Source organism: Molossus molossus, unplaced genomic scaffold (genome assembly GCF_014108415.1).
Source record: "Molossus molossus isolate mMolMol1 unplaced genomic scaffold, mMolMol1.p scaffold_m16_p_18, whole genome shotgun sequence".
NCBI lineage: Eukaryota > Metazoa > Chordata > Mammalia > Chiroptera > Molossidae > Molossus > Molossus molossus.
The window spans coordinates 19,625,362-19,647,863 of record NW_023425353.1 but is presented as its reverse complement, the minus strand read 5'-3'; the positions used below and the strand labels follow the sequence as shown (position 1 = coordinate 19,647,863).

At 49.4% G+C, this 22,502-nt stretch overlaps 2 protein-coding genes across 4 annotated transcripts in view; one reads left to right on the top strand and one right to left on the bottom strand.

Annotated features, from left to right (window-relative positions):
- Positions 1-3,428, top strand: part of CACNA1D (calcium voltage-gated channel subunit alpha1 D) — a 146,018-nt gene extending 142,590 nt beyond the window's left edge. Inside the window, exons 41-43 of the mRNA XM_036266141.1 lie at positions 601-722; positions 2,325-2,645; positions 3,135-3,428. Coding sequence (XP_036122034.1) covers positions 601-722; positions 2,325-2,645; positions 3,135-3,428 — 737 coding nt within the window. The remainder of the gene's footprint in view (positions 1-600; positions 723-2,324; positions 2,646-3,134) is intronic.
- Positions 3,429-8,549: 5,121 nt separating this feature from the next.
- The window catches only part of CHDH (choline dehydrogenase), a 36,968-nt gene continuing 23,015 nt past the window's right edge, over positions 8,550-22,502 (bottom strand). For all 3 annotated transcript variants that reach the window (XM_036266607.1, XM_036266609.1, XM_036266608.1), the window contains exons 2-8: positions 13,358-14,106; positions 12,696-12,847; positions 11,996-12,125; positions 11,233-11,367; positions 10,056-10,198; positions 9,623-9,725; positions 8,550-9,056 (exon numbers count right to left, since the gene is read on the bottom strand). In XM_036266607.1, coding sequence (XP_036122500.1) covers positions 8,638-9,056; positions 9,623-9,725; positions 10,056-10,198; positions 11,233-11,367; positions 11,996-12,125; positions 12,696-12,847; positions 13,358-14,051 — 1,776 coding nt within the window. In that variant the 5' untranslated portion in view covers positions 14,052-14,106 and the 3' untranslated portion in view covers positions 8,550-8,637. The remainder of the gene's footprint in view (positions 9,057-9,622; positions 9,726-10,055; positions 10,199-11,232; positions 11,368-11,995; positions 12,126-12,695; positions 12,848-13,357; positions 14,107-22,502) is intronic.

The following is a 22,502-nucleotide window of genomic DNA, read 5'->3' as shown; positions in this document are numbered from 1 at the left end:
CTGTGTATCAGCCTCTATGCAGAGTGGCTGTTAACAGGCCAGCCATGTTCGTTGAAGTTAGAGGGGCTCCTTTTTGTTCTGTCTTCAGTGCGAGAGAGCAGGGTCTTTCCCAACAAAACTTTTCTCATGACCTGGTTGAGCTGACAGGGCAGGTAGCAGGTCACTCCCTTTAGGCAGAGCTTTAAACACAGGAGCACCTGCGAGCTACCTCGGGCCCCAGAGACTCTTAGGTTGTCTGGAAGGTGAGAAGGGGCATCAGCAAGTGCCCGGGAGATTCTAGAAGGAGGTGATGGCCTTGCCTGAAAGGCTGTCCCCACAACCCGTTGGGCAGCGGCTGCGACCGAACAGCTGCCCTCTGGACGCCTTCGGCTCCTGCCCCGAGAACAGGCATTTACGGGAAATCTCCTTACACTTTTCACAAACACGCCTCAGTTGGCTTCTTCCTCATCCTCCCTCCAAAGATCTGAGCCCGCGCTGCCTGATGCTTTTTCTTGGGCGAATCGCTTGCTGCTCCTGGCCCCCTGCTGAACGTCCCGAGTCCCCCCCCCCCCCCAGCCAGAGAACTCGGTTCACAACTGCTTGTGTGCTTTGCCTTCTCAGCCCACCGGAGGTCCTCCTTCAACTTCGAGTGCCTGGGCCGGCAGAGCAGCCAGGAGGAGGCCCCACCGTCCCCCACCTTCCCCCACCGCACCGCCCTGCCCCTGCACCTGATGCAGCAACAGGTGAGCCGCGCCCTGGCCCCGACCCCGAGGCTCCATGGGCACCCTGTGGGGGACCCACCCTCAGGACACCCTCTTCCCGTTGGCTGCCAGCACCAGGGGCAGCCGGAGAGGACCTTCACATTCACTGGGGTTCAGTTGTGTAACAACCCTGCAAGTAGATACTATTCACAAACCCCACTGTATGGAGGAGCAACATCAGAGAGGGCAGGTGAGGGCCCGAGCTCACACAGGAGGTGAGTGGCCAAGTCGGCATTGCCACCTGCAAAAGCTGGGCCCTCGGCCTGGGTGCAGTCTTCTCCCCCACGTTCCTCCTCAGCACTGGGCCTGGTACAATTCCCGATGCAGGAAGTGGTGGCCAGTAGACTGACCCGAACCTCAGCAGTGCCCTCCCTTTGCTCTGAGGGCTTGTTCCTTTGTTTGCAGAGTTCTCTGTGGGCAGGGCCCTGTTTCACAGGGGTGGGCACACCCCCAACCCTGCCTGCAAGGGGAGTACGGTCCAGGGAGAAGGACCTGTCCACAGTGAGGGACAGGGCTTTGCCTCAAGGCCACAGATGACGTCTTTCTGAAAAGGGCACATCAGAGCTGCTGTCCACCTGTGTGTGCTGGGGAGGGGCGTCGGGGAGGGGCGTGGGGAGGGGGCGTGGGGGGCATCGGGGAGGGGCCTCGGGGAGCACCGCCTTCAGCGGGGCGCTCGGCTGCAAGTTTGCAGAGCCCGTTCTCCAGACAGGGTTCGTATCTGGAGCATTTGAAGCACAGGAACAGTAGCTGCCATTCCAGATTGTCTGTTTTTCTTCTTTATTGTTGAAAGTATTGCAGATATCCTCCTATTTTCCCAATTGACCCCCTCCTCCATTTCAGATTTTCTGTGTATCTTTTTTACCAGCTTTTGACTCTTCTGCCTTCATTTTTAACGCTCCTTTGATTTGTGTCCTGGGCCACCAAATGCCAGGACTGAGTAGACATGCAAGTCTCCGTGGGCATGTGTGTGAAAACGCCTTCCCTCTGTGGCCTGCCCCCCACCAGGCCCAGGCCCTGTCCGCGTGCCTCCCGGGGGCAGGCAGGCTTCTGCTTTGGCCCCAGGTCTGGCTCTCAGGCTCCCTGTGCAGAGCTGGATGCTGAGGTGGACCTGCGGGAAGCCACTGGAGGTGGGAGAAGCCAGGCCTGTACCCAGTGCCCAGGACAGGCAGGGTCGGCCGTGGGGTACGTTGCACTGGAGGAGAGAGCAGCCGTGTTTCCCTGTGAGCTGGGCACCATTAGTGTGCCCCGAGGCCCTTCGTATTTAACCCAGAGTGAGCTGCGTGGCTGGTGCATACACCCCAGCTTGTACGTCCTCCCTGACACTTCGTCCTTCTGAGGCGAGTCCGTGAATGAGCGGCTAAGGCCTACTTGGGAGCAGTTGTAGGAAATGCATGATGACTTTGGGGGAAAAGAGAATACCGCCTGCGGGAAAGCCAGGTTTTACTGCCAATTCACTGGCCGTCCTCGGTGCGCGCTCACGGGCCTGTCCGAGGCTGCCCTGCAGAGCAGTGCCTCATGCTGGGCCGTCCTGGGGAGGCCTAGACCCCTGAGCACCTCTGGTCTCCCCGCTCCTCTTCTCCTCAGATCATGGCCGTTGCAGGCCTCGATTCCAGTAAAGCCCAGAAGTACTCGCCCAGCCACTCAGCCCGGTCCTGGGCCACCCCTCCAGCGACGCCCCCGTACCGGGACTGGATGCCCTGCTACACGCCCCTGATCCAGGTGGAGCAGCCAGAGGCCCTGGACCAGGTCAACGGCAGCCTGCCGTCCCTGCATCGCAGCTCCTGGTACACGGACGAGCCTGGCATCTCCTATCGGACTTTCACACCAGCCAGCCTGACTGTCCCCAGCAGCTTCCACAACAAAAACAGCGACAAGCAGAGGAGTGCAGACAGCTTGGTGGAGGCAGTGAGTATGGCTCCCCCGTGTGCCCAGGAAGGGTGGGCGCCGCAGGGTGGTGTCTGAGAGCCACCCAGCGCAGGCGCCACCCAGAGCAGGGGCGGGCAGGTCCAGGGCCGGGCCGCCTTGCTTCGGATCCCGACAGGCCCACGTCTTAGAAGCAAGGACGGTACCCAAAGCATGAGTGTAGAACCAGCGCCGCTCTGAGTCCCCTGTGTAGCTGTACTTAGGGTCACGAGTGCTGTTCCTGTAGCCACGAGCAGTTTGTAGTATGAGGTTCTTCCCCAGTGGGATTCATTCTCGCTGGGCTTCGTATAGTGTTGGCTTCATGCTCTTTCAAAGCCAGAGCATAGCCATGTCCACTGACAGGTAGTTACCATGTATGAGATCTAGCGAACATGACTGGCTGTGTCATGAAGTTAGTGCTTGAAGTGGCTTTTCTGTCCTTGTTCCCCTCAAAGCCCCGTGATGCATGCATTGACCCTCTTTTCTGTGCAGGTCCTGATATCCGAAGGCTTAGGACGGTATGCAAGGGACCCAAAATTTGTGTCAGCAACGAAACATGAAATCGCCGATGCCTGTGACCTAACCATCGACGAGATGGAGAGTGCAGCCAGCACCTTGCTTAATGGGACCGTGCACCCCCGGGCCAATGGGGACGTGGGCCCCGTGTCCAGCCGACAGGACTATGAGCTCCAGGACTTCGGGCCAGGCTACAGCGATGAAGAGCCGGACCCCGGGAGGGAGGAGGAGGACCTGGCAGATGAAATGATATGCATCACCACCCTGTAGCCCGCAGGGAGGGCAGACTGGCTCTGCCCGCAGGTGGGGCGCCGAAGGCCAGGGAAAAGTGCCTCGTAGTTAGGACAGTGTAGGCACTAGCGTGAAGTCCATGTTCAGTTAGACGTTTGTACAAGTGATGTCATGCCTCGAGGAAGCCATAAACCTGGTAGGACCAGCTGTGCTCTCACGCTGAGCCCCAGCTGCAGAAACAGCAGGTCCAGCCCGCTCCCGGAGGACGGGCGCCGGACAAGCCTGCCTCTTGTTCTGAGCCCACGCAGGGCGCTCGCCCATGCCCCCCCGCCCACGGGCACGGTGGGGAAGGTTAAAGGTGATGACTATCACCATACCTGTGTCATTACCTCAGCCGTCAGTCTAGCATATCAGACGTTCACTGGGCCCAGCATATCCATTTTTAAACCCTTCCCTCCCAAATGCACTGCTTCCTGGCTCCTGCTCTGAAATCCAGTAAGTCAGGGCCTACCTACCAGCTGTCATCGGAGAGGGAAGCAGGACCTTACAAGCAAGGTTTTCTGTTCCGTGACACCAGTTTACACGAGAGCGCATCACTCAGATGGTCGCTTTCTGACTGTCGGGCTAAGGGCAACTGTAAACTGGAGTAATAATGCACTCGCAACCAGGTCAACTTAGATATGCTAGTTTGTTTAAAAATTATAGACTTACTGTACATGACTTGTAATATACGATAATTTGTATTTGTAAAGAGATGGTCTATATTTTGTAATTATTGTACCGTATTTGAACTGCAGCAATATCCATGGGTCCTAACAATTATAGTTCCCCACTGAAATCGAGATGCTATTGGTCTTTTTACCGGGACTAAACAGAAGTCGGAGAAATAGAGCCAATTCTCATTTATTCTGTGAAAATCTTTTGAGCGTAAAATTTTAAGTTCAGTAGAACTTGACACTACAGAGATTTTTCTAAAATATTTTGGGTCACTGTAAATCTGTCTTTACACGAGGTTATACCGCTGACTGCGGTCTCTCCCCTGGGCAAGAGCTCTGCGATTTGACAGCGCCCCCTTTGCTCCAGTGTGGGTTGCAGCCGTCTTCTGTTTGACTTGAACCCCCTTTCCTGTAAGTTCATGACAGGACCAGGTGGAGCTGCTTACTCTGACCCTGTGGCATTCATAGTGGTGGGTCTTCTCACCTGCCCCCGCAGGACCTGTTTGCAGGTGAATGAAGGCCCTCTGCTCCCGTTCCCTGGGCAATGGTGATGCTGCTTGTCTTAAGAAATAAGTAGGGCTTGCTGGGGAAGAGGACGGAGGGAGCAAAGGGGTGTGATCCTCTGCAGAATTAGAAGGTCCGGGTCTGGACAAATCGTATTGTTGCCTTTTCACAAAACATTGCTGTACTGTGTGTTCTCTCTGAGGGCTTTTATATGCAACTGAATGAGGGCTGACGTTTTCACTAGAATGCACTCCCACTCGGATTGTACTTCCTGAGGAAAACCCACTTTGGGATCATTACACCCACCAAGGCTTCCTTTTCTGTTCACAGAATTATGCCGACTTGGTCAAGTTACCTAGGCAGGGATCCCTGCATTCAAAAAAACAGGTAGCAATTTTGGGTTCAAAATTTTAAAATATGACATAGACCACCTGTTAATATGGTTTTTTGTTTTGTTTTTTTTTTTTTTTGTAAATAACAATACTTTGTTATGAAGACTTTACAAACCTCTTCTTAAGACATTCTTACTCCAGATCCAGGCAAAAGCTCAAGGTTTGTCAATGACTCTTTCCTGACGTAAATTCTTTTTTATTAAAATGTAAAATGTTCTTCAGAATAAAATTGTGTAATAATTTTATTGTATTTGGGAGCTCTCCTTGCCCAGAGCTGGTGTTTGCCAGTGAGAGCTTTGGAAGGGGCGGGGCACTCTGTGAGGACAGTTCTGTCATTGTGTAGATTTTTTCTTATTCTCGTCACTCCTTTGATGCCTACAGTAACCTAATACCAGCTGCAGAGAGCACTGTTCCTCAAGGGCTAAACCACTGTTACCATCACCTCGAACTGTTTCTCTTCTAGGTATTGGTCTTACTGTGTGGGTTAACATTGCCAGTTCAACACTGCCTACCAGGACCGACTTTTCTGGTATAGGCAATGATGTTTTCCAGTCAGTACTTAAAAAACTGGTATTTTTATAGGCTGCACCATTCCTGATATCTGTCTGCTTTAAGCCTGGTTCAACCTCTCACCTAACATTAAATTTTTCTTTGTAAGAAAAATTTGAAGTTGTAGAGCATGTTTTTTTTTCCTTTGTTTTAGGAACGTTTTATGATTAAATGTCTTTCCTTTTGGTTCCCCTTCCACCCTCTAAAAAGGGTTGCTTTGTTGTGCCCCCAGGAATAGTACATTTAATTTGTGTTTTTTGTAAGATCACAGAATGAAAAGGGGAGCCCTGGTTTAACTATCGATGAGCAAGAACCTCGTTAACAGCTGTCTCTGTGATTTCCAGCCAGACGTGGCCAGGGGGAGCTTCCCAGCTCCCTTCCAAGATGTTTCAGTGTCGCCCAAGGCCAGGAGGTGGATTGTGAAGGCCCCGGAAGCATCTCAGTGCACAGTGTGGGCTTGACGTGCTGGACAAGCCCACGTCATCGCTGGCCCCACACAGGTGAAAGAAACCAGGGCAGTTTATTTCATGTTGTTTGTTTGATCTTTATTATTATTATGGATGTCCCCCTTTCCCCCCTGTGCCCCCCTCTACCCAGTTCCCACCCTAGCCCTTCACCACCCTATTGTCTGTGTCCATAAGCAATGCATATGTGCATATAAGTTCTTTGGTTCATCTCTTCCCGTACCACCGTCCCCGCCGCCCTTCTGAGATTTGTCAGTCTTTTCTGTTTCTATGCCTCTGGTTCTATTTTATTCATGAGTTTATTTTGCTCATTAGATTCCAAATGTGAGATCATGTGATATTTGTCTTTCTCAGACTGGCTTATTTTACCTAGCATAATCTCCAGGTCCCTCTGTGCTGTCTCAAAGGGTAAGAGATCTTTCTTTCTTACAGCTGCATAGTACTCCATTGTGTATATGTACCACAGCTTTTTTATCCATTCATCTACTGATGGACACTTGGGCTGTTTCCAGATCTTAGCTATTGTAAATAGTGCTGCTATGAACATAGGAGTACATGTATTCTTTCTGATTGGTGTTTCGGGCTTCTTAGGATGTAGTCCTAGAAGTGAGATGGTGGAGTCAAATGGCAGTTCAATTTTTAATTTTTTGAGAAACCTCCTCTGTCATGTTTTTATAGGCTACACCATGGTTGTGTCTTTGCCAATTGTCTGCTTTTCTACAATGGTTTTTATTGTTATGGGTGGCCAATTCGTTCTCAACAGTGGTCAGCAATAGAGCTACCAACAGGCACACTTCAGCCTCTTTCCTAGACCACCCCGACTCAAAACACTAGCGGTGCTCCCATTTGTTGAAAGTGTTATTTCTCTGAAATGATATTCCTTTTCTAGTGGGACTCTGGAGGGCAGGCCTGGGACCCTTGCTTCCAACATGGGACAAGTTGAGCGTGGTCGTCAGGACGGTGACAGGAGACAAAGTCAGAAGACTGCCTGGGTCTCAGGACAGGGCCTGTGGAGAGGTTGTGTTGTCACCCCCACCCCCACGTGAGAGAAACGGACCTGGGTATTAGATGTGACGTCACGTTGATCAGTGGAGACATGAAATGCCCTGTGGGCGGAGGAACGTGGCTTGGCCGGAGAGAATCTATTTGAATTTATGGAGGTGATGCCTGCACTGGAAGCAGACAGGCTGTGGTCCAGGCGCCATGTCCTGGTCCCGCTGCTGCCCCCGTCCCGTCACTATCAGCAAGACCGTCTGCTGAGACATCAGCCCAGACACAGGCTTCTTCAAGGTCAGGGCCCCTCAGAGCCTGATCACTAGGCACAAACATGGCTGTTACACTTTCTCAGCCACTTTTTGTCAAGTACATTCTTTCATTTTTAGGTACTGCAGGCTTTTGCTCAGGGGTTTAACGGACAGAGTCTGGCCGGGTGGCTGTGTGGCAGCCCGCCCATGCCCCTCGCTGCCCCCCCAGCCCCCTGAGGCGGCAGGGTCCCCGTGGCAGTGGCCCCGACAGCCCCAGCACTCACTGTCGGGCTCCGGGGGGGACCGCGTCAGAATATCCCGCCCAGTCTAAGCCCCACTCTGCCTTCTGTGGGTTCTGGACACGTGACACTCAGTCTTCTCTCATGAAACTTGTTTCTGTGTGTGGCCATGTGAGTAAGAGCGGCAAAGGGCCCGGATGGAATCCAGCTGTCCAGGGACGTGGTTTCACTTTATTTACAATACAGCCACAGCAGCAAACGAGCCAGTGTCTGGGGAGGACACGGGACCGCCACAGCCGCCTGGGACCCCTCAGAGCACCAGCTCCTGCCTCCCTCTGGGAGTAAGACCAGGAAGCAAGAGGAGAGGCCTGTCTGTCCCCCACCTGTCCCCGCTGTACTCCCGACGAGGGCAAGACTCCTGGCCACAGCTTGCAGCCGGAGGTAGAGGGTGCCCCCTTGGAGAAGTGCTCCCAGCCCCTTCACAGAGCATCCTGCTCTTTGGGGGGCTTGCCTTGAGAGGAGGCCTGGGAGAGAACCCCTTTCCTCAAGTCCAACTGGGAACAAGGAAGGCATCAGCACCCTGGGTTGGAGAGCACCATGGATGAAGGCAAGACGGTGATAGGAGTTAACTGGCCTCCCCTTCCCTGTGCCTCCAGGAGGCAGGGAGGAGGGGCCCCTGCCAGAATGCTGGCCTTCCCAACGGGCCTACAGGAAAATCCCGGGGAAAGGAACCTGATTCACTGACTAGTACTGACATCACTTCTTAAGAAATTATCCAGGTCTCGCCCTGGCCGGTTTGGCTCAGCGGTTAGAGCGTCAACCTGCGGTCCTGAGAGACCTGGGTTCAGTTCCCGCTAAGGGCACGTACCTCAGTTGCAGTTTGTCCCCAGCCCTGGTCGGTCGTGCGGGTGGCAGCCACTCGATGTGTCCCTTTCACATCGATGTTTCTCTCTCCCTCCCTCCCACTCTACCTGAACAAAAAATGGGAAGGTGTCCTCGGGTGAGGATTAAAAAAAAAAAAAAAAAAAATTATCCAGGTCTCTGCCATTGACTCCTAACATTCTAGATAATTTCAGGACAGGGAGTAAGGGCTGTGCTGGCCCTCCTGCTAGTCAAGGGGCTTCTCAGGCAGTGACAGCCTCAACGCTGGGTGGCCAGGGTCCTGGGTTTGTACACAGGGACATCCTTGTCCCAGAGTGCAGGCCGCCCCCTGATGATGTCGGCCGCTTTCTCTGCAATCATGATCGTGGGGGCGTTCAGGTTGCCACTGACCACGCTGGGCATGATGGATGCATCCACCACCCTCAGGTGTTCTACCCCAATCACCCTGGTCTGTGGGTCCACCACGGCCATGGGATCGGAGGGCTGGCCCATTTTACAGGTGCACGAGGGGTGGTAGGCACTGTCCGATTTCGCCCGTACAAAGGCGTCTATCTCTTTGTCTGACTGCACGTGGCTTCCTGGCTGGAGCTCTTTCCCCCGGAACGGCGCCAGGGCTTCCTGTGCAAAAATTTCCCTGGTCAGCTTCACGCATCTGCGGAAGTCGTCAACGTCGGCTTCTGTCAAGGGGAAGAAACAGGTGAGCCTCCTCTTACCACACTGGCCTTGCTGGAAGATCCCGGGCGGGAGACAGGCCAGGACATGGAGGGCCAAGCCACCAGGCAGCTTGTCACCTGCCTACAGGCGGGCACACCGCAACCAAGCCGAGCCCCCAGGTTTAAACTGGGGATCTGAGTTTTCGTGTCTGTAATTAGGACTACAAATACATGTCTCTGCCCCCGTGCGGCTGCGAGGGCCCCACAAGTGTTTACGGGGCAAAACCTGCCCGAGGGGTGTGCTCCTGTTTGCTGCAGGCCCAGGAATCTACTTTGCTTTTAAAGGATGCTCACAGCAATAGCAGGAGACGTGCTGTGTGTGTCCACAGCCAGGTGACCCTGAACCTCCCGGTGCCTCAGGGCACACACAGCAGCAGGTGCAACTTTACAGCCTGGAATGACGGGGCGAAGGGAGGACAGAGAGTGACTCATGTGTCAGAAAATGAGGTTCAGGGACAACTGTGACTGAATGACTGTCTTTATGGGGTTCAATGACCCTTAAGCCCAGGCAAAGGTGGCTGGTGAATTACCTGTTGACAAGTAGTTGGGTTGCAGCACAGGGTGGTCCTGGGGGTTGGCACTCCTCAGTTTGAGCCAGCCCACACTCGTGGCCCGCATGGTCCCCACGTGCACCTAGATGAATCCGGAGGGAGCAGTCACTTCCATCAGTCCCCTAACTCGGTTTAGAGAGCTCCCAGGTTCCTGTGGGTGGGACTCCATATCCCAAGTCAATTATTAGCATTTGCCTGCATCCCACCCCACCCCCTTCCACAGGTGATTAAAAACCACCTCAGTGAATCCTAAAACTTGCAGGAGCTGGCAAACTCTGGGCAGAGTAGGTGCCATGGGTTCGTTTCCAGAGCTCAGTACCCAGAGCATCTGCCCCGAGCCAGGCACAGGCCTCACCTTTCTGTGCGGACGTACTGGGCAGCTGCAGTGGGGACGAGGGGACTCGCTGCTCACCTGGTAAGCCTCCTGCTGGGTGGGGGCACGCCCGTGGTCGATCACTTGGGATGGCAGGAAGTGGAACTGGATATCTGGGTGGGGGACCCCAGGCTGGCTCCGGATGAACCCACCTGTTTCCAGGTGGGCCGTGGCTCCATCCCCTGGGGTTGCGAGAGGGGTAAATTAAGGCAGGTGGGCTCACCCAGCACTACAGCTTTCAATTTCAGCTACCTGTTGAGTCTTCAGCTTTGCTGCTTGGCTGAGGTCCCACGGGCATCCCTTACCTGGTCCAGCCTGTACTCCTTTGAGCCTCCACTTGTGACCATTCCTTACGCAAGACTAAAGGCAGAAACTCAAGCTGCCCCTGCCTCCTCCATCAACTTGGCATTGCTGCCCAGGTCACCCCCCTCAGTGCCTCCTGCAGCCCGCCCTTCTTCACACAGCCAAGCTCCTGATCGAGCCCTCTGCCTCCTCCTCCACGTGCTACAGTCTCCCTGGCCCCACTAACAGATGCCTAATCCAGGAGCCTTTGCACACGCTCTTCCTGCCTTTCAGATCCCCTGCCACGGCGCTCCAATTTAATTACTTAACACCTGGCCAGTGTTGCTCAGGGATTAGAGCAGCCTGCACACCAAAGGGTCACAGGTTCAATCCCTGGCCCAGGCTGGGGTGCATGTGGAAGGCAACCGATCGATGTGTCTCTCCCCCTCAACCCCTCCACTCTCTAAAAATCAACAGGAAAAAATACCCTTGGGTAATGATTAACAAAAATAATTAACAACCTGGTCTTTCTTTCACAGTACTTAAAATTGAGCATGTTTACCTGGTTCTTGCCATTGCCCCCACGAGAGGGTAAACTGCCCCAGGACGTCTGCCTTCCCGGGACTTCTCACCAGCCAGCACTCAGAGCACAGTAGGTGTGCAAGGAACGCATGCCGCGTGAATGACAAGGGTTTCAAAGCACCGTTTCCCAGCCCAACTCAGTACTGAGACATGGATGCTGATGCTACGGTCCAGCACAAGGCCATCCCCACCCATCCGCAAGGAGGAACTGTGCACCCCATTTTGCAGATGGGAGAGCTGAGGTAAATGGCAGAGCTCAGCTTCACACCAACAATCTGGGGCCAGAGCGCTTGCTCAGCACCTCAGGATGCACACAGACCAGCTCGCCAAGGTCATGGGTGAGCACACCCACCTGTGAACTTCCAGAGCCACTCCAGACCAATCTGGACCTTCCTCAGGGGCTTCTGTGCTGAGTGGAGGGTGATGGGACGGGTGCATGCCTGCTGGATGTATATTTCCAGGTGGTCTTGCAGGTTCTGGCCGACTCCTGAAATAGGAGGGAGTGGGGAGTAAACAGGGCTACCGAGGGGGGCTCAGCTGACCTCTCAACATCCCCCTGGTTTGGAAAATGTCTCCCCTATCCACTTAGCTGCCAGGCCACAACTTGGAAGTCACCTCCCAGGGACGCACCTGTAATCATCCAGTCGCCTTCCTGCCGAGCAGGACCCTCCATGAGGGCAGAGCGCATGTGTGCAGCAGGTACTGCTCAGTAAGCTGTCACCGAATGGCTGACAGCCAGATGGACCCGAGCCCCACCCTCACCCCTGGCCTGGGGAAGAAGGCCCCATCGTGCTGTGCAGACCCTGTGTGAGCTCATCCAAGCTCAAAGGGATGCTGAGCAGGTCACTGTCATGGCCCCGCACAGACCTCCTATGATGAAGCCTCAGTGCAAAACGGCCTGGGTTGTAGAGAGGACAAAAGGGACAGGCATCAAAGACAGTTTATAAAATAAATTCTAGGCCTGTGAGGCATGAGGGACCTTCAGGCTCATGAGAGAAATGCGACAGTCCTGAGGAGCACCGATCCTGTCCCCTCCCCACTCCATGCTGATAAAATACAATAAACCATTGTATTTGCAGAGACACCCTCTGGGAGCAGTGGGGAAGGGAACTCACCTGGAAGGTGGCACACCACGGGGATGCCCAGTTTCTTGAGGTCATCTGCATTGCCGACCCCCGAGAGCATGAGCAGCTGCGGAGAGTTGATGGCCCCTCCGCTCAGAATCACCTCGTCGCTGGCATAAGCCTGGAAGGGGCAGAGGGCCGACAGGTCACACCTCCCCTCCCCAAATGGCAGGCAGAACCCTGAGCAGGGCCTCGGCGTGACGCACCCAAGGGGGAAGAGGACGGCTGCTGTGTGGAAGCTACCCCCGCGTTCGGCTACGGTGTGCGACCACAGATAAATCATGGTGTGCGCGCTGAACTGTTCTGCACGGTCTGATAGTAACGACGGTCCTAAAAACAGGACTGTGGAATGAGCAGTTTATAACGCGGGCAGTGACCAGATCTTCACGGGGGACACACAACAGTCCTGACACTAAGTGGAAAACAGCACAGTGCAGAAATGCGGAGTCGGACCACAGTTTGCTTCGTAAAACCAATCAACTTCTGAAAAGGTGTGGAGGGCACCAGGGGACAGCTCTGAGGTGGGGCGGCAGACAGAGGCTCACAGGGGCACTTACTCCAGGGCACACCAGGCCCTTTGCCCCGCCACCAGCTGCCCCCTCCTCACAGCGCTGATGGAGACAAGAGCGTGGGCACTCCTGTCCACTCCTTCCCTCCCTCCCTGAGCGCCCAGGCCGGGAGGAGGGCTCACCCTGCGGCTCTGGCCGTCCTTGATGTACTCCACGCCCACGGCGCGGGTGCCTTCAAACAGCACCCTGCTCACGAAGGTCCGGGCCTCGGCGGTGAGGTTGGGGCGGCTCAGGGCCGGGTGCAGGTACGCACAGGCCGCGCTCCAGCGCTTGCCTGCAGGACAGAGCAAGGGTTTCAGACGCAGCCCTGGCCCTGGCCCTGCCCCTGCCCCCAGGCACCTGTAGGGGGACAGGGCTGGAGAAAGGGGGGGATTTGTCCTTCCCCTGGCCATGCAAGTTCTGCCTTCCAAGTAAGGCTGAAACCAAAAGACTCTGTCCAATAGAAATCCACATCTACCTGGGGCCTCCTTGGTGTTCCGTGCCTCCGTTTCCCCATCTGTAAGTCTCTAGAGTTGCTTGGCCAGAGAACCAACTCTCCATTATCCACACCCTCAGGGGCCAGACACCCAGAGAATGCCCAAGGTGTCACCATCCCCCGGGCATTTCTGATGGACTGGGGTTGTGTTTCGTGGCATGTAGGGGATACAGTATGTCACATCCTCTCCACCTCATGTCAGCCCCAGTTTGTCCACACTTACGGACCATGGTGGGAGCAGGAGGGGTGGGGCTGTAACAGCAAATTTTGTTTCTTAGAGAGAACCAGGAGATGGGCACTACATGCTACCTTTGTGGATGGTCATGTCCATCCAGCCGAAGCCTTCCTGCTGGAAGCCATTCATGTCCTCGGTGAGGGGGTAGCCGGCCTGCTGTGCTGCCTCCAAAAATGCCCGGTGCAGCGGGTGGTTGGTCTTGCCCCGCGACACGTGCAGGGGGCCGTCCCCGCCGCGGTACCGGCTGGCGCCCAGCTCGTGGCTCTGCGCCTTGCGGAAGTAGGGCAGGCAGTGCGCGTAGTCCCAGCCCGAGGCGCCCTGTCGGTGCCAGCGGTCGTAGTCCTCGGCGTGGCCGCGGATGTAGACCATGGCGTTGAGGGACGAGGAGCCTCCCCACACCCGGCCACGCGGCCAGTACAGCACACGGCCGTCCATGCCTGCTTGCGGCTCGGTGTGGTAGTACCAGTTGTACCTGTCATCGCACAGGTTGGCCACGAGGGCCGCGGGCATGTGGATCTTCCACAGAAGCCGCTTGCTCCCTGCATACGTGTCCTTGGGCCCGGCCTCCAGCAGCAGCACGTGCTTCTCGGGGTCCTCGGTGAGCCGTCCGGCCAGCACACAGCCCGCGGAGCCCGCACCCACCACCACGTGACTGTATTCGTCCCCGCTCCCGGAGGCCGCAGCTCGGATGCCTGGGGGCCACTGCCGCCCCTGAACCCCCCAGGGCCTCAGGTGCCCTCGCCTCCAGCCTCGCAGGACACACCACATGCTTGCGGCCCAAGTCCTTCGGATCCACGGAGGGGAATGTGATGGTGCACTTTTCCTAAAACAGGAAAACAGGCCTTAAATGTTTAAACTCAGGCACAGGCGGAATCAGCCCAACGCTGGGCAGCCACGGGTGCAGCCAAGATCCTCTGCCCAGGGCTGGGAGGGACAGCCTGGCCAGCATGTCCCTGCCCTGGGGACCTACAGGAGGGAGCAGAGGGCCACGCAGCTCTATCAGTGCTGCAAGAGCTGTGCTAGGGCTGGGCCCAGGAGAGAGGCCCCTCCCCAAACTTGGGGGTCCCCTGAAAGGCTTCTCGGTGACACCTGTGTATGGACCTGTAGGCTGGGCCGGAGTCCATCTGGAGAAAGCAGGGGCTACGGGCTTTCCAGGCTGGCACTCATTCCGCATCCACTCGGGACAGTTCCCGAGCCCTACCGATGGGCGGGGCCAGGGAGACAGATAAGACTGAATAAGGGACTGATGGAAGGTCAGGGTGAGAGACCCGGAGCCACAGCAGCACCAGCCGGCTCTGCAGCAGGGGCGGGGTCAGAGCTACAATTTTCAAAGATCCCTCTGTAGAGTGCTCAGGTTCTAACAAAGAAATGCCAGTAGCTTTCACAGGGTCCTTTCCTAACATTGTTCAAATCTATCCCAACATGCTCAGTGCAGAGAGGTGGGAAAGAATCAGGGTATCCCGTCAAGAACTCTGACACGAGAACAACTGAGAAAGCCCCACCCTTGAGGCTAAGGCTGCAACAAGAGAGCTGAAAACCCCCTCCGTGAGCCTGCACCAAGTAACAGCAGCGGCCTACCACTGGAGGCTCACCAGGAGGTAACGGTGCAGGGGAAGAGCCTGCCCCACCCCCGCCCCATCCATACAGGCAGAGGAGAGGAGGCACCAGGGCCACCTGAAAACTACGTCTGAAGCAGGGACACTGAAAAGAACCTTCCAGCACTCCAGGCCCCATACTAGCCCAAGGTGGCAGCAGCTCAACTTCCCCCTTGGTAAACTCCACACGAACAACTTGATACTATAAAGGGTATGCCTTTTCCAGGCATAAGTACCATCTACCTCAGTCACGACTATCCTGTTACACACAAGGTCCAGCATTCAATAAAAATTAAGAGACACACAAAGTTAAAAAAAAAAAAAAGACTAATTATCAAGAGATAAAATTGTTAACAGAACCAGACCAAGCGATGGCCCACCAAGTTAAACATTTTAAAAGATTTTGTTGAAAAGGTGGACAATGTCTTAGGCATTTTCAGTAATAAGTTTAAAACTATAAAACAAAGGGATGGACAGAAATGCTAAAAATGAAAACATTGAAGATGAATAATTTGACTGGATACAGCAGAGAATAAAGTAAGTGAAACTGGAAATTAGGTAGCTAGAAATTATGAAATTGGAAGGAGTGAAGGAGAAAAGAAGAGAGAATAGAACAACTACCTCAAATATACAAAGCTGGAGTCCCAGGAGGAGAGGAGTAAAGAGAAAGGATAGAGAGGCAGAGAGGAGGACAGTGAGAACAGGAGAGAGAAAATATCTGAAGAGAGAATTGCTGATAAAAACACCACAGATTCAAGAAGCTTAGAGTATTCCAAGGAGGATTAATACAAAGAAAACACATCTAGGTACGTCATATTCAAATTGCTAAACTCCCACGAGAACAATCAATCAAGGCAGCCAGCCAAAAGAAGAAACATTATGTACAGAAGCATAAGTATAAGGGTGACAGCAAACTCATCAAAAACATGCAATCCAGAAGACAATGCAGTGACTTTAAAGTACTTGAAGGGGGAAAACACCAAACGGTTAACTTAGACCTCTACACCCAACTATGAAGAGCAATAAAGACATCTTCAGAGAAACAAAAGCCGAGAGAATTCATTGCTGGTGGATCTGCACAGGAAGATATGTTAAAGGAAGTTCTTCAGGCAAGCCGAGTATACTACCAGATGGAAATTTCACCCTATACAAAGAAATAAAGAGCAATGGAAATGGTAAAAATTGTGGGTGTATTAGTTTCTTGTGGCTGCTATAACAACTTACCATACACTTGGTGGCTTAAAACAACACAAATGTATACTCTTATAGTTCTAGAGGCCAAAGTCTAAAATCAGTTTCCCAGTGCTAAAGTCAAAGCGTCGGCAGGGCAGGTTCCTTCTAGAAACTCCCCAAAGGAGAATCCATTTCCTTGCCTTTTCTAGATTCTGGGGCCACCTGCATTATCGGTCGTTAGTGACCTTTCCTTGCATCACTCTAACCTCTTGCTTTTGTCACCGCATCTACTTCTGCAGTAGTCTCTTCCTCTTATTAGGACACTGGTTCCATCACTGAAACCACCTGGATAATCCCTCAATCTCAAAATTCCTAATCTCGTCTGCAAAGTCTCTTTGTGAAGGTAACATTCACAAGCTCTAGGTGGGGGCATTGGTGATCCTACCATATGGTACATTTTTAGGTAAATATGATACATTTTTCCCTTAATTTTAATCTGTTTAGAATATAACTAAAGTAAAAGGTGTAAAATATAGGGTTTATAATATATGTAGCATTAAAATGTACATAACAATAGCACAAAGGATGAGAGGAGGAGAAACAGTATACTGTAATAAGGTTTTTATACCATATATGAAGTGGTATAATATTTGAAGGTAGGCTGGGATTAATATTTTATATATGATGCTATCACAACTACTCAAAAACAAAGAATTGTAGCTAATAAGTCAATAGTGGAGAAAAATAATATAAAGTAATTAAAAATGGTAAAAGAGATCCAAGATGGTGGCAGAGTAAGTAGAAGTCACACTCATCTCCTCCTAGGACCAAACTGGAATTACAAACAGAATAAGCAACTGAAGACTAGCTGAACAGAAGCCTTATAACCAAGGATTTACAGAAGCCGCCACATCGGGACTGGTAGGAAGAGCAGAGATGAGGAAAGGGCTGGCCCCAAACCCACGTGTGGCAGCTGACATCTGGAGGGTATCTTAGCTCATCCCCCTGATGGGCTCCAAGCCTAGAGCACCAGAGCCAGGAAAAGGAGCCCACATAACATCTGACTGTGAAAATCAGTGGGTATTCTGTCCTAGGCATGGGGTATAGAGGTCCTGGCAGACTCGGGGGTGTCAGAGACCAAGATGTGTGGCTCTGGGATGGGGGCCATTCTCCCCCTTCTCACAAGCCTGATCGGCACTACCCCTCCTACAGGATATCCACTGGCCCCACCCTCCCAACTCCCAGCAGCCCTGCCAAGCTAGGGCTGTAGAGGAGATTCACCCCAGAATCGGGGACAGATTGAGCTGTCCCATTTTCCCTTTGCACACCAGACTGGTGCCACCATTCCTGTGCAGAGCCCCACCTTAACACGGCCTAATCTTGGTCTGTTTGGGCCTAACAAACCCCTGTGACCCTGTCCCACCACAAAGGTCTGCAGGCACCTCGCAGATGGGGGATGATGGCTGGCCTTGGTGTACCCTGGGACTTCTGCTGAGTGGCCTCAGACCCAGCACTGGCATCAAATTCGAATCTGTATCAGTCTGGGAAACACCTCTTGCCTCTACCTGGTGACTCACTGAGAACCTACCTCACAGATACCACCAGCGGCTCTTTCAGTGGGAACCTAACAAGCAGGGAGTAGGTGGAAGAGGGTCAGAGTGCCCTGGGGCCTTTGCTAGCCTGTCCCCAGGCGCGGTGCTGGAGGAAGCCAGTGCTGGTGTGTACCTTGGCCTTCCCCATGCACACCCAGACCCAGCAGAGGCAGCCACAAACTCTGGATCCCTTTGTAGCTCCAAACAGGTAGCCCAGGGACCTGTGCCAAAATCCCTCCCAAGAAGCCCCAGAAACAACACTGGTGGGCTTCAGACCACATCAAAGCATGACCCAGTCAGCTCCACAAGTGGCACATCCAAAGGGAGATCTTGGCAGGCACCAGACCCTGCTGGGGTGAATTTCACTTCGTGTTGTCAGCACCCATATAGCAGCTTGAATGTTGTGGTTGAGGTCAAGCCTCACAGTCAGCCAGCCTGAGGGTTGACCCCACTCACAGAGAGGACAACAGAAATCAAGACTCAACTACAACAGGAGGGCTCACATAACCCACACAAGACACAGTCTTTGCTCGTGTGATAAGGGAGACTTGTGGCTGACCTCTAAGGAAACCTACTATATAAGGACACCATACTAAGACTGGGAGACCCAGCAGGTCTACCTAATACACAGAATCAAATACAGAGAGGCAGCCAAAATGAGGAAACAAAAAAAACACGCCCTGAATGAAAGAACAAGAGAAATCTCCAGGAAAAGAAAGAAATGAAATGGAGGCAAGTTATAAGATACAGAGTTCAAAACAATGGTTATAAGGATGCTCAAAGAACTTAGGGGAAGAATGGATGAACTCAGTGAGAACTTAAAGAAATAGTAAGCATAAAAGAAGACACAGAAATCATAAAAAAGAACCAGTCAGAAATGAAAAACACAATATCTAAAAAGACTATACTAGAAGGAATCAACAGTAGTTAAATTAAGCAGAGGTTCAAATCAGTGATTTGAAAAACAAGGTACTAGAAAACACCCAAACAGAGAAGCAGGAAAAAAAAAAAAAATGAGATGGTTATAAATAAATATACTAGAGGTGTCTAGGGGAGGGAAGAAGAAACATCTGTACTAAATTACATTTAAAAAAATAAATATATTAGTAAGTTAAAAAAAGTCTATCATATTTTATGAGGTCTTCTGGGGCATGCATTTTTTTTTTTTTCATTCAACATGATGCTATTTAGATTAATGCATGTGAAAGAGTATCCCTGTAGCTCTTTTGTTTTCATGCTGTAGATCATTCCATTTATGAGTATAGTATACTTTATTTCTGTGTTCCCCTTTCAATGGATATTTAGATTGTTTCAAGTTGTTCTCTACTTTGATAAGTTCGATTATGATTAGTTTTTGTATATGTGTTCCCTGGTATACATGTACTAAATTTCCTCTTGGGTATATATTTACAGAAATTGGGTATATACCTAATAGATTTTCTGGGTATGCAAGCATTCAACTTTACAAGAAAATGTTAAGTGGTTTTTCAATTTCCCATTAGCAGTGTGTAAGAGACTCTGTTGATATCCAACACTTGATAGTCAGACCTCTAACATTTGTTAAGCTAATGGGTATAACCTGACATTTTATAGTAATGAAATTTGATCTTGCTCTTCCTGCTTATTGGTGAGGTAAGCATCTCTTTATAGGTTCATTAATCATATGTGTTTCTTTTTAAAATAAATATAAAAATCAACTTTAATTTCAACTTAAAGCAAATTTTGAATGTACTTCATTTTATATCATTAATTCTTCTACATCCACAGGCTGCTTTGATTGGTTCCACATGTGTGCTTGTTCTATAAAATGTTTCCTTATGGTTTTTGCCCAAATTTATATTGTTTTTTTAATTTGTAGAAATGTTTAATATATTTTCAAAACTAATTTTTTGTTGGCTATATACATGTCAAATATTTTCTTCAAGTTTGTAGCTGGCATTTTTACTTTCATTGTAGACTCTTGACAAACAAATTATTAGTTTTAATATAGTTGAATTCATGTATCTTTTCTTTATAATTAGTAATATTTGTCTTGAAGAAATCTGTTCCTATCTCATGGTCATAAAGATATTCTCCTATGTAAAATAAATAAACAAACAAACGGATAGTCTAAGGGACCTCTGGGAAAACATGAAGGGTAACAACATCTGCACCATAAGGTTACCAGAAGGAGAAGAGAGAGAACAAGAGATTGAGAACCTATCTGAAGAAATTATGATTGAAAATTTCCCTAATCTGGTTAAGGAAAAAGACATACAAGTCCAGGAAGCACAGAGAGTCCCAAACAAAATGAACCCAATGGGGCTCACACCAAGACACATCATAATTAAGATGGCAAAGGTTAACGACAAAGAGAGAATCTTAAAAGCAGCAAGAGAAAGACAATCAGTTATTTGAAAAGGGAGCTCCCATAAGACAGCTGATTTCTCAAAGAAACATTTCAGTCCAGAAGGAACTGGCACAAAATATTCCAAGTGATGAAAAGCAAGAAACTACAACCCAAACTACTCTATCTAGCAAGGCTATCACTTAAAATTGAAAGTGAACTAAAGAGACAGGAAAAAACTAAAGAAATTCATTACCAATGAACCAGTATTACAAAAAAAGTTAGAAAAAAAAAAAGGAACATAGTTATAATGAATAAAATGGCAACAAATACATACCTATCAATAACCACTTTAAATATAAATGGCTTATAATACTCCAATCCAAAGACATAGGGTAGCTGAATGGATAAGCAAACAAGATATATATATATACACACACACACACACACACATACACACACACACACAGTCTACAAGAGACCCACCTCAGAGTGTAAAACACACACAGACTGAAAGTAAAGGGATGGGAAAGATATTTCATGCAAATGGAAAAAAAAAAAAAAAGGGTAGCAATATTTATATCAGACAAAATAGACTTTAAAACAAAGGCTATAATAGAAGACACAGAAGGACACTACATAATGATTAAGGGATCAATCCAACAAGAGGATATAACACTTGTAAACATGTATACACCCAACATAGGAGGACTTAAATATATAAAACAAATCTTTATGGACATAAATAGAGAGATAGTAATACAGTCATAGTAGGAGATTTTAACACCCCACTGACATCAATAAATAGATCTTCCAGACAGAAAATCAACAAGGAAACAGGCCTTAAATGACACACTGACCAAGATAGATTTAATTGATATTTTCAGAGCATTTTACCCCAAAGCAGCAGAATATACATTCTTTTCAAGTGCACATGGAACATATTCTAGGATAGATGGCATTAGGACACAAATCCATTCTCATTAAACTTAAGATTGAAATCATATCAAGCATCTTCTCTGACAACAATGGTATAAACCTAGAAATCAATTACACTAAAAAACTGAAAAACACACAAACACAAGAAGGCTAAATAACAGGCTAAACAATTAATAGGTTAACAATGAGATCAAGAAAGAAATCAAAAGATACCATAAGACAAATAAAAATGGGTACACAACAACCCTAAATATATGGGACACAGTGAAAGCAGTGCTAGCATTACAGGCCTCTGACTCAAGAAACAAGAAAAATCTCAAATAAATACTCTAACCGTACACTTAAAGAAACTAGAAAAAGAACAACAAAGCCCAAAGTGAGAAGAAAAAAATAATATCAGAGCAGAAATAAAAGATTCTAAAAAAACATTCAAAAGATTAACGAAACCAAGAGCTAGTTCTTTGAAAAAATAAACAAGATTGATAATAAACCTTTAACCAGAATCATCAAGAAAAAATGAGAAAGGACTCAAATAAAATCAAAATGAAAGAGAAGTAACGACTGACACTACAGAAACACAAAGGATTATAATAAAAATATTATTAATAACTATATGCCAATAAATTTGACAATCTGGAAGGAATGGATAAATTCCTAGAAACATACATCTTCCAAAACTGAATCAGGAAAAAAACAGAAATCTATGCAGATCAATTACAACTAATGAAATCAAAGCAGTAATAATAAAAAAAAAAACTTCCAACAAAGTCCTAGACCAGAAGGCTTCATAGATGAATTTTACCAAACATTTAAAGAGGAACTAACAGCAACCCTTCTCAAACTATTCCAAAATTTCAAGAGGAAGGAAGACTCCCAAGCTCATCATACGAAGCCAGCATCATCCTAATTAAAAAAAATAAGCTAAAGACACTACAAAAAAAGCAAATTATAGGCCAATTTCTCTGGTGAACATAGACACAAAAATCCTCAACAAAATATTGGCAAACCAAATTCAGCAATACATTAAAAAGATCATACACCATGATCAAGTGAAATTTATTCCCCTGGAATGCAAGGTTGGTACAATATCCACAAATCAATTAATGTATGACACATCACATAAATAAAATAAGGATAAAAATCATATGATCATATCAATAGAGGCCAAAAAAATTTTGACAAAATCCAGCACCCATTTATGATAAAAACTCTCAACAAAGTGGGAGTAGAGGGAACATATCTCAATATAATAAAGCCCATAAATGACAAACCCACAGATAACATCATACTCAATGGGTAAAAACTAAAAATGTTTCCCTTAAGATCAGGAACAAGACAACAATGTCCACTTTCACCACTTTTATTCAATATAGTACTGGAGGTTCTAACCATAGTCATCAAACAAGAAGAAATAAAATACATCCAAATTGGAAAGGAAGAAGAAAAACTGTCATTTATGATACTGTATATAGATAACCCTAAAGATTACATATAAAAACTACTAGTACTGATAAATTCAGTAAAGTAGCAGAATACAAAATTAATATCCAGAAATCAGTTGTATTTTTATATACCAACAAAAAAAAATGAAAAC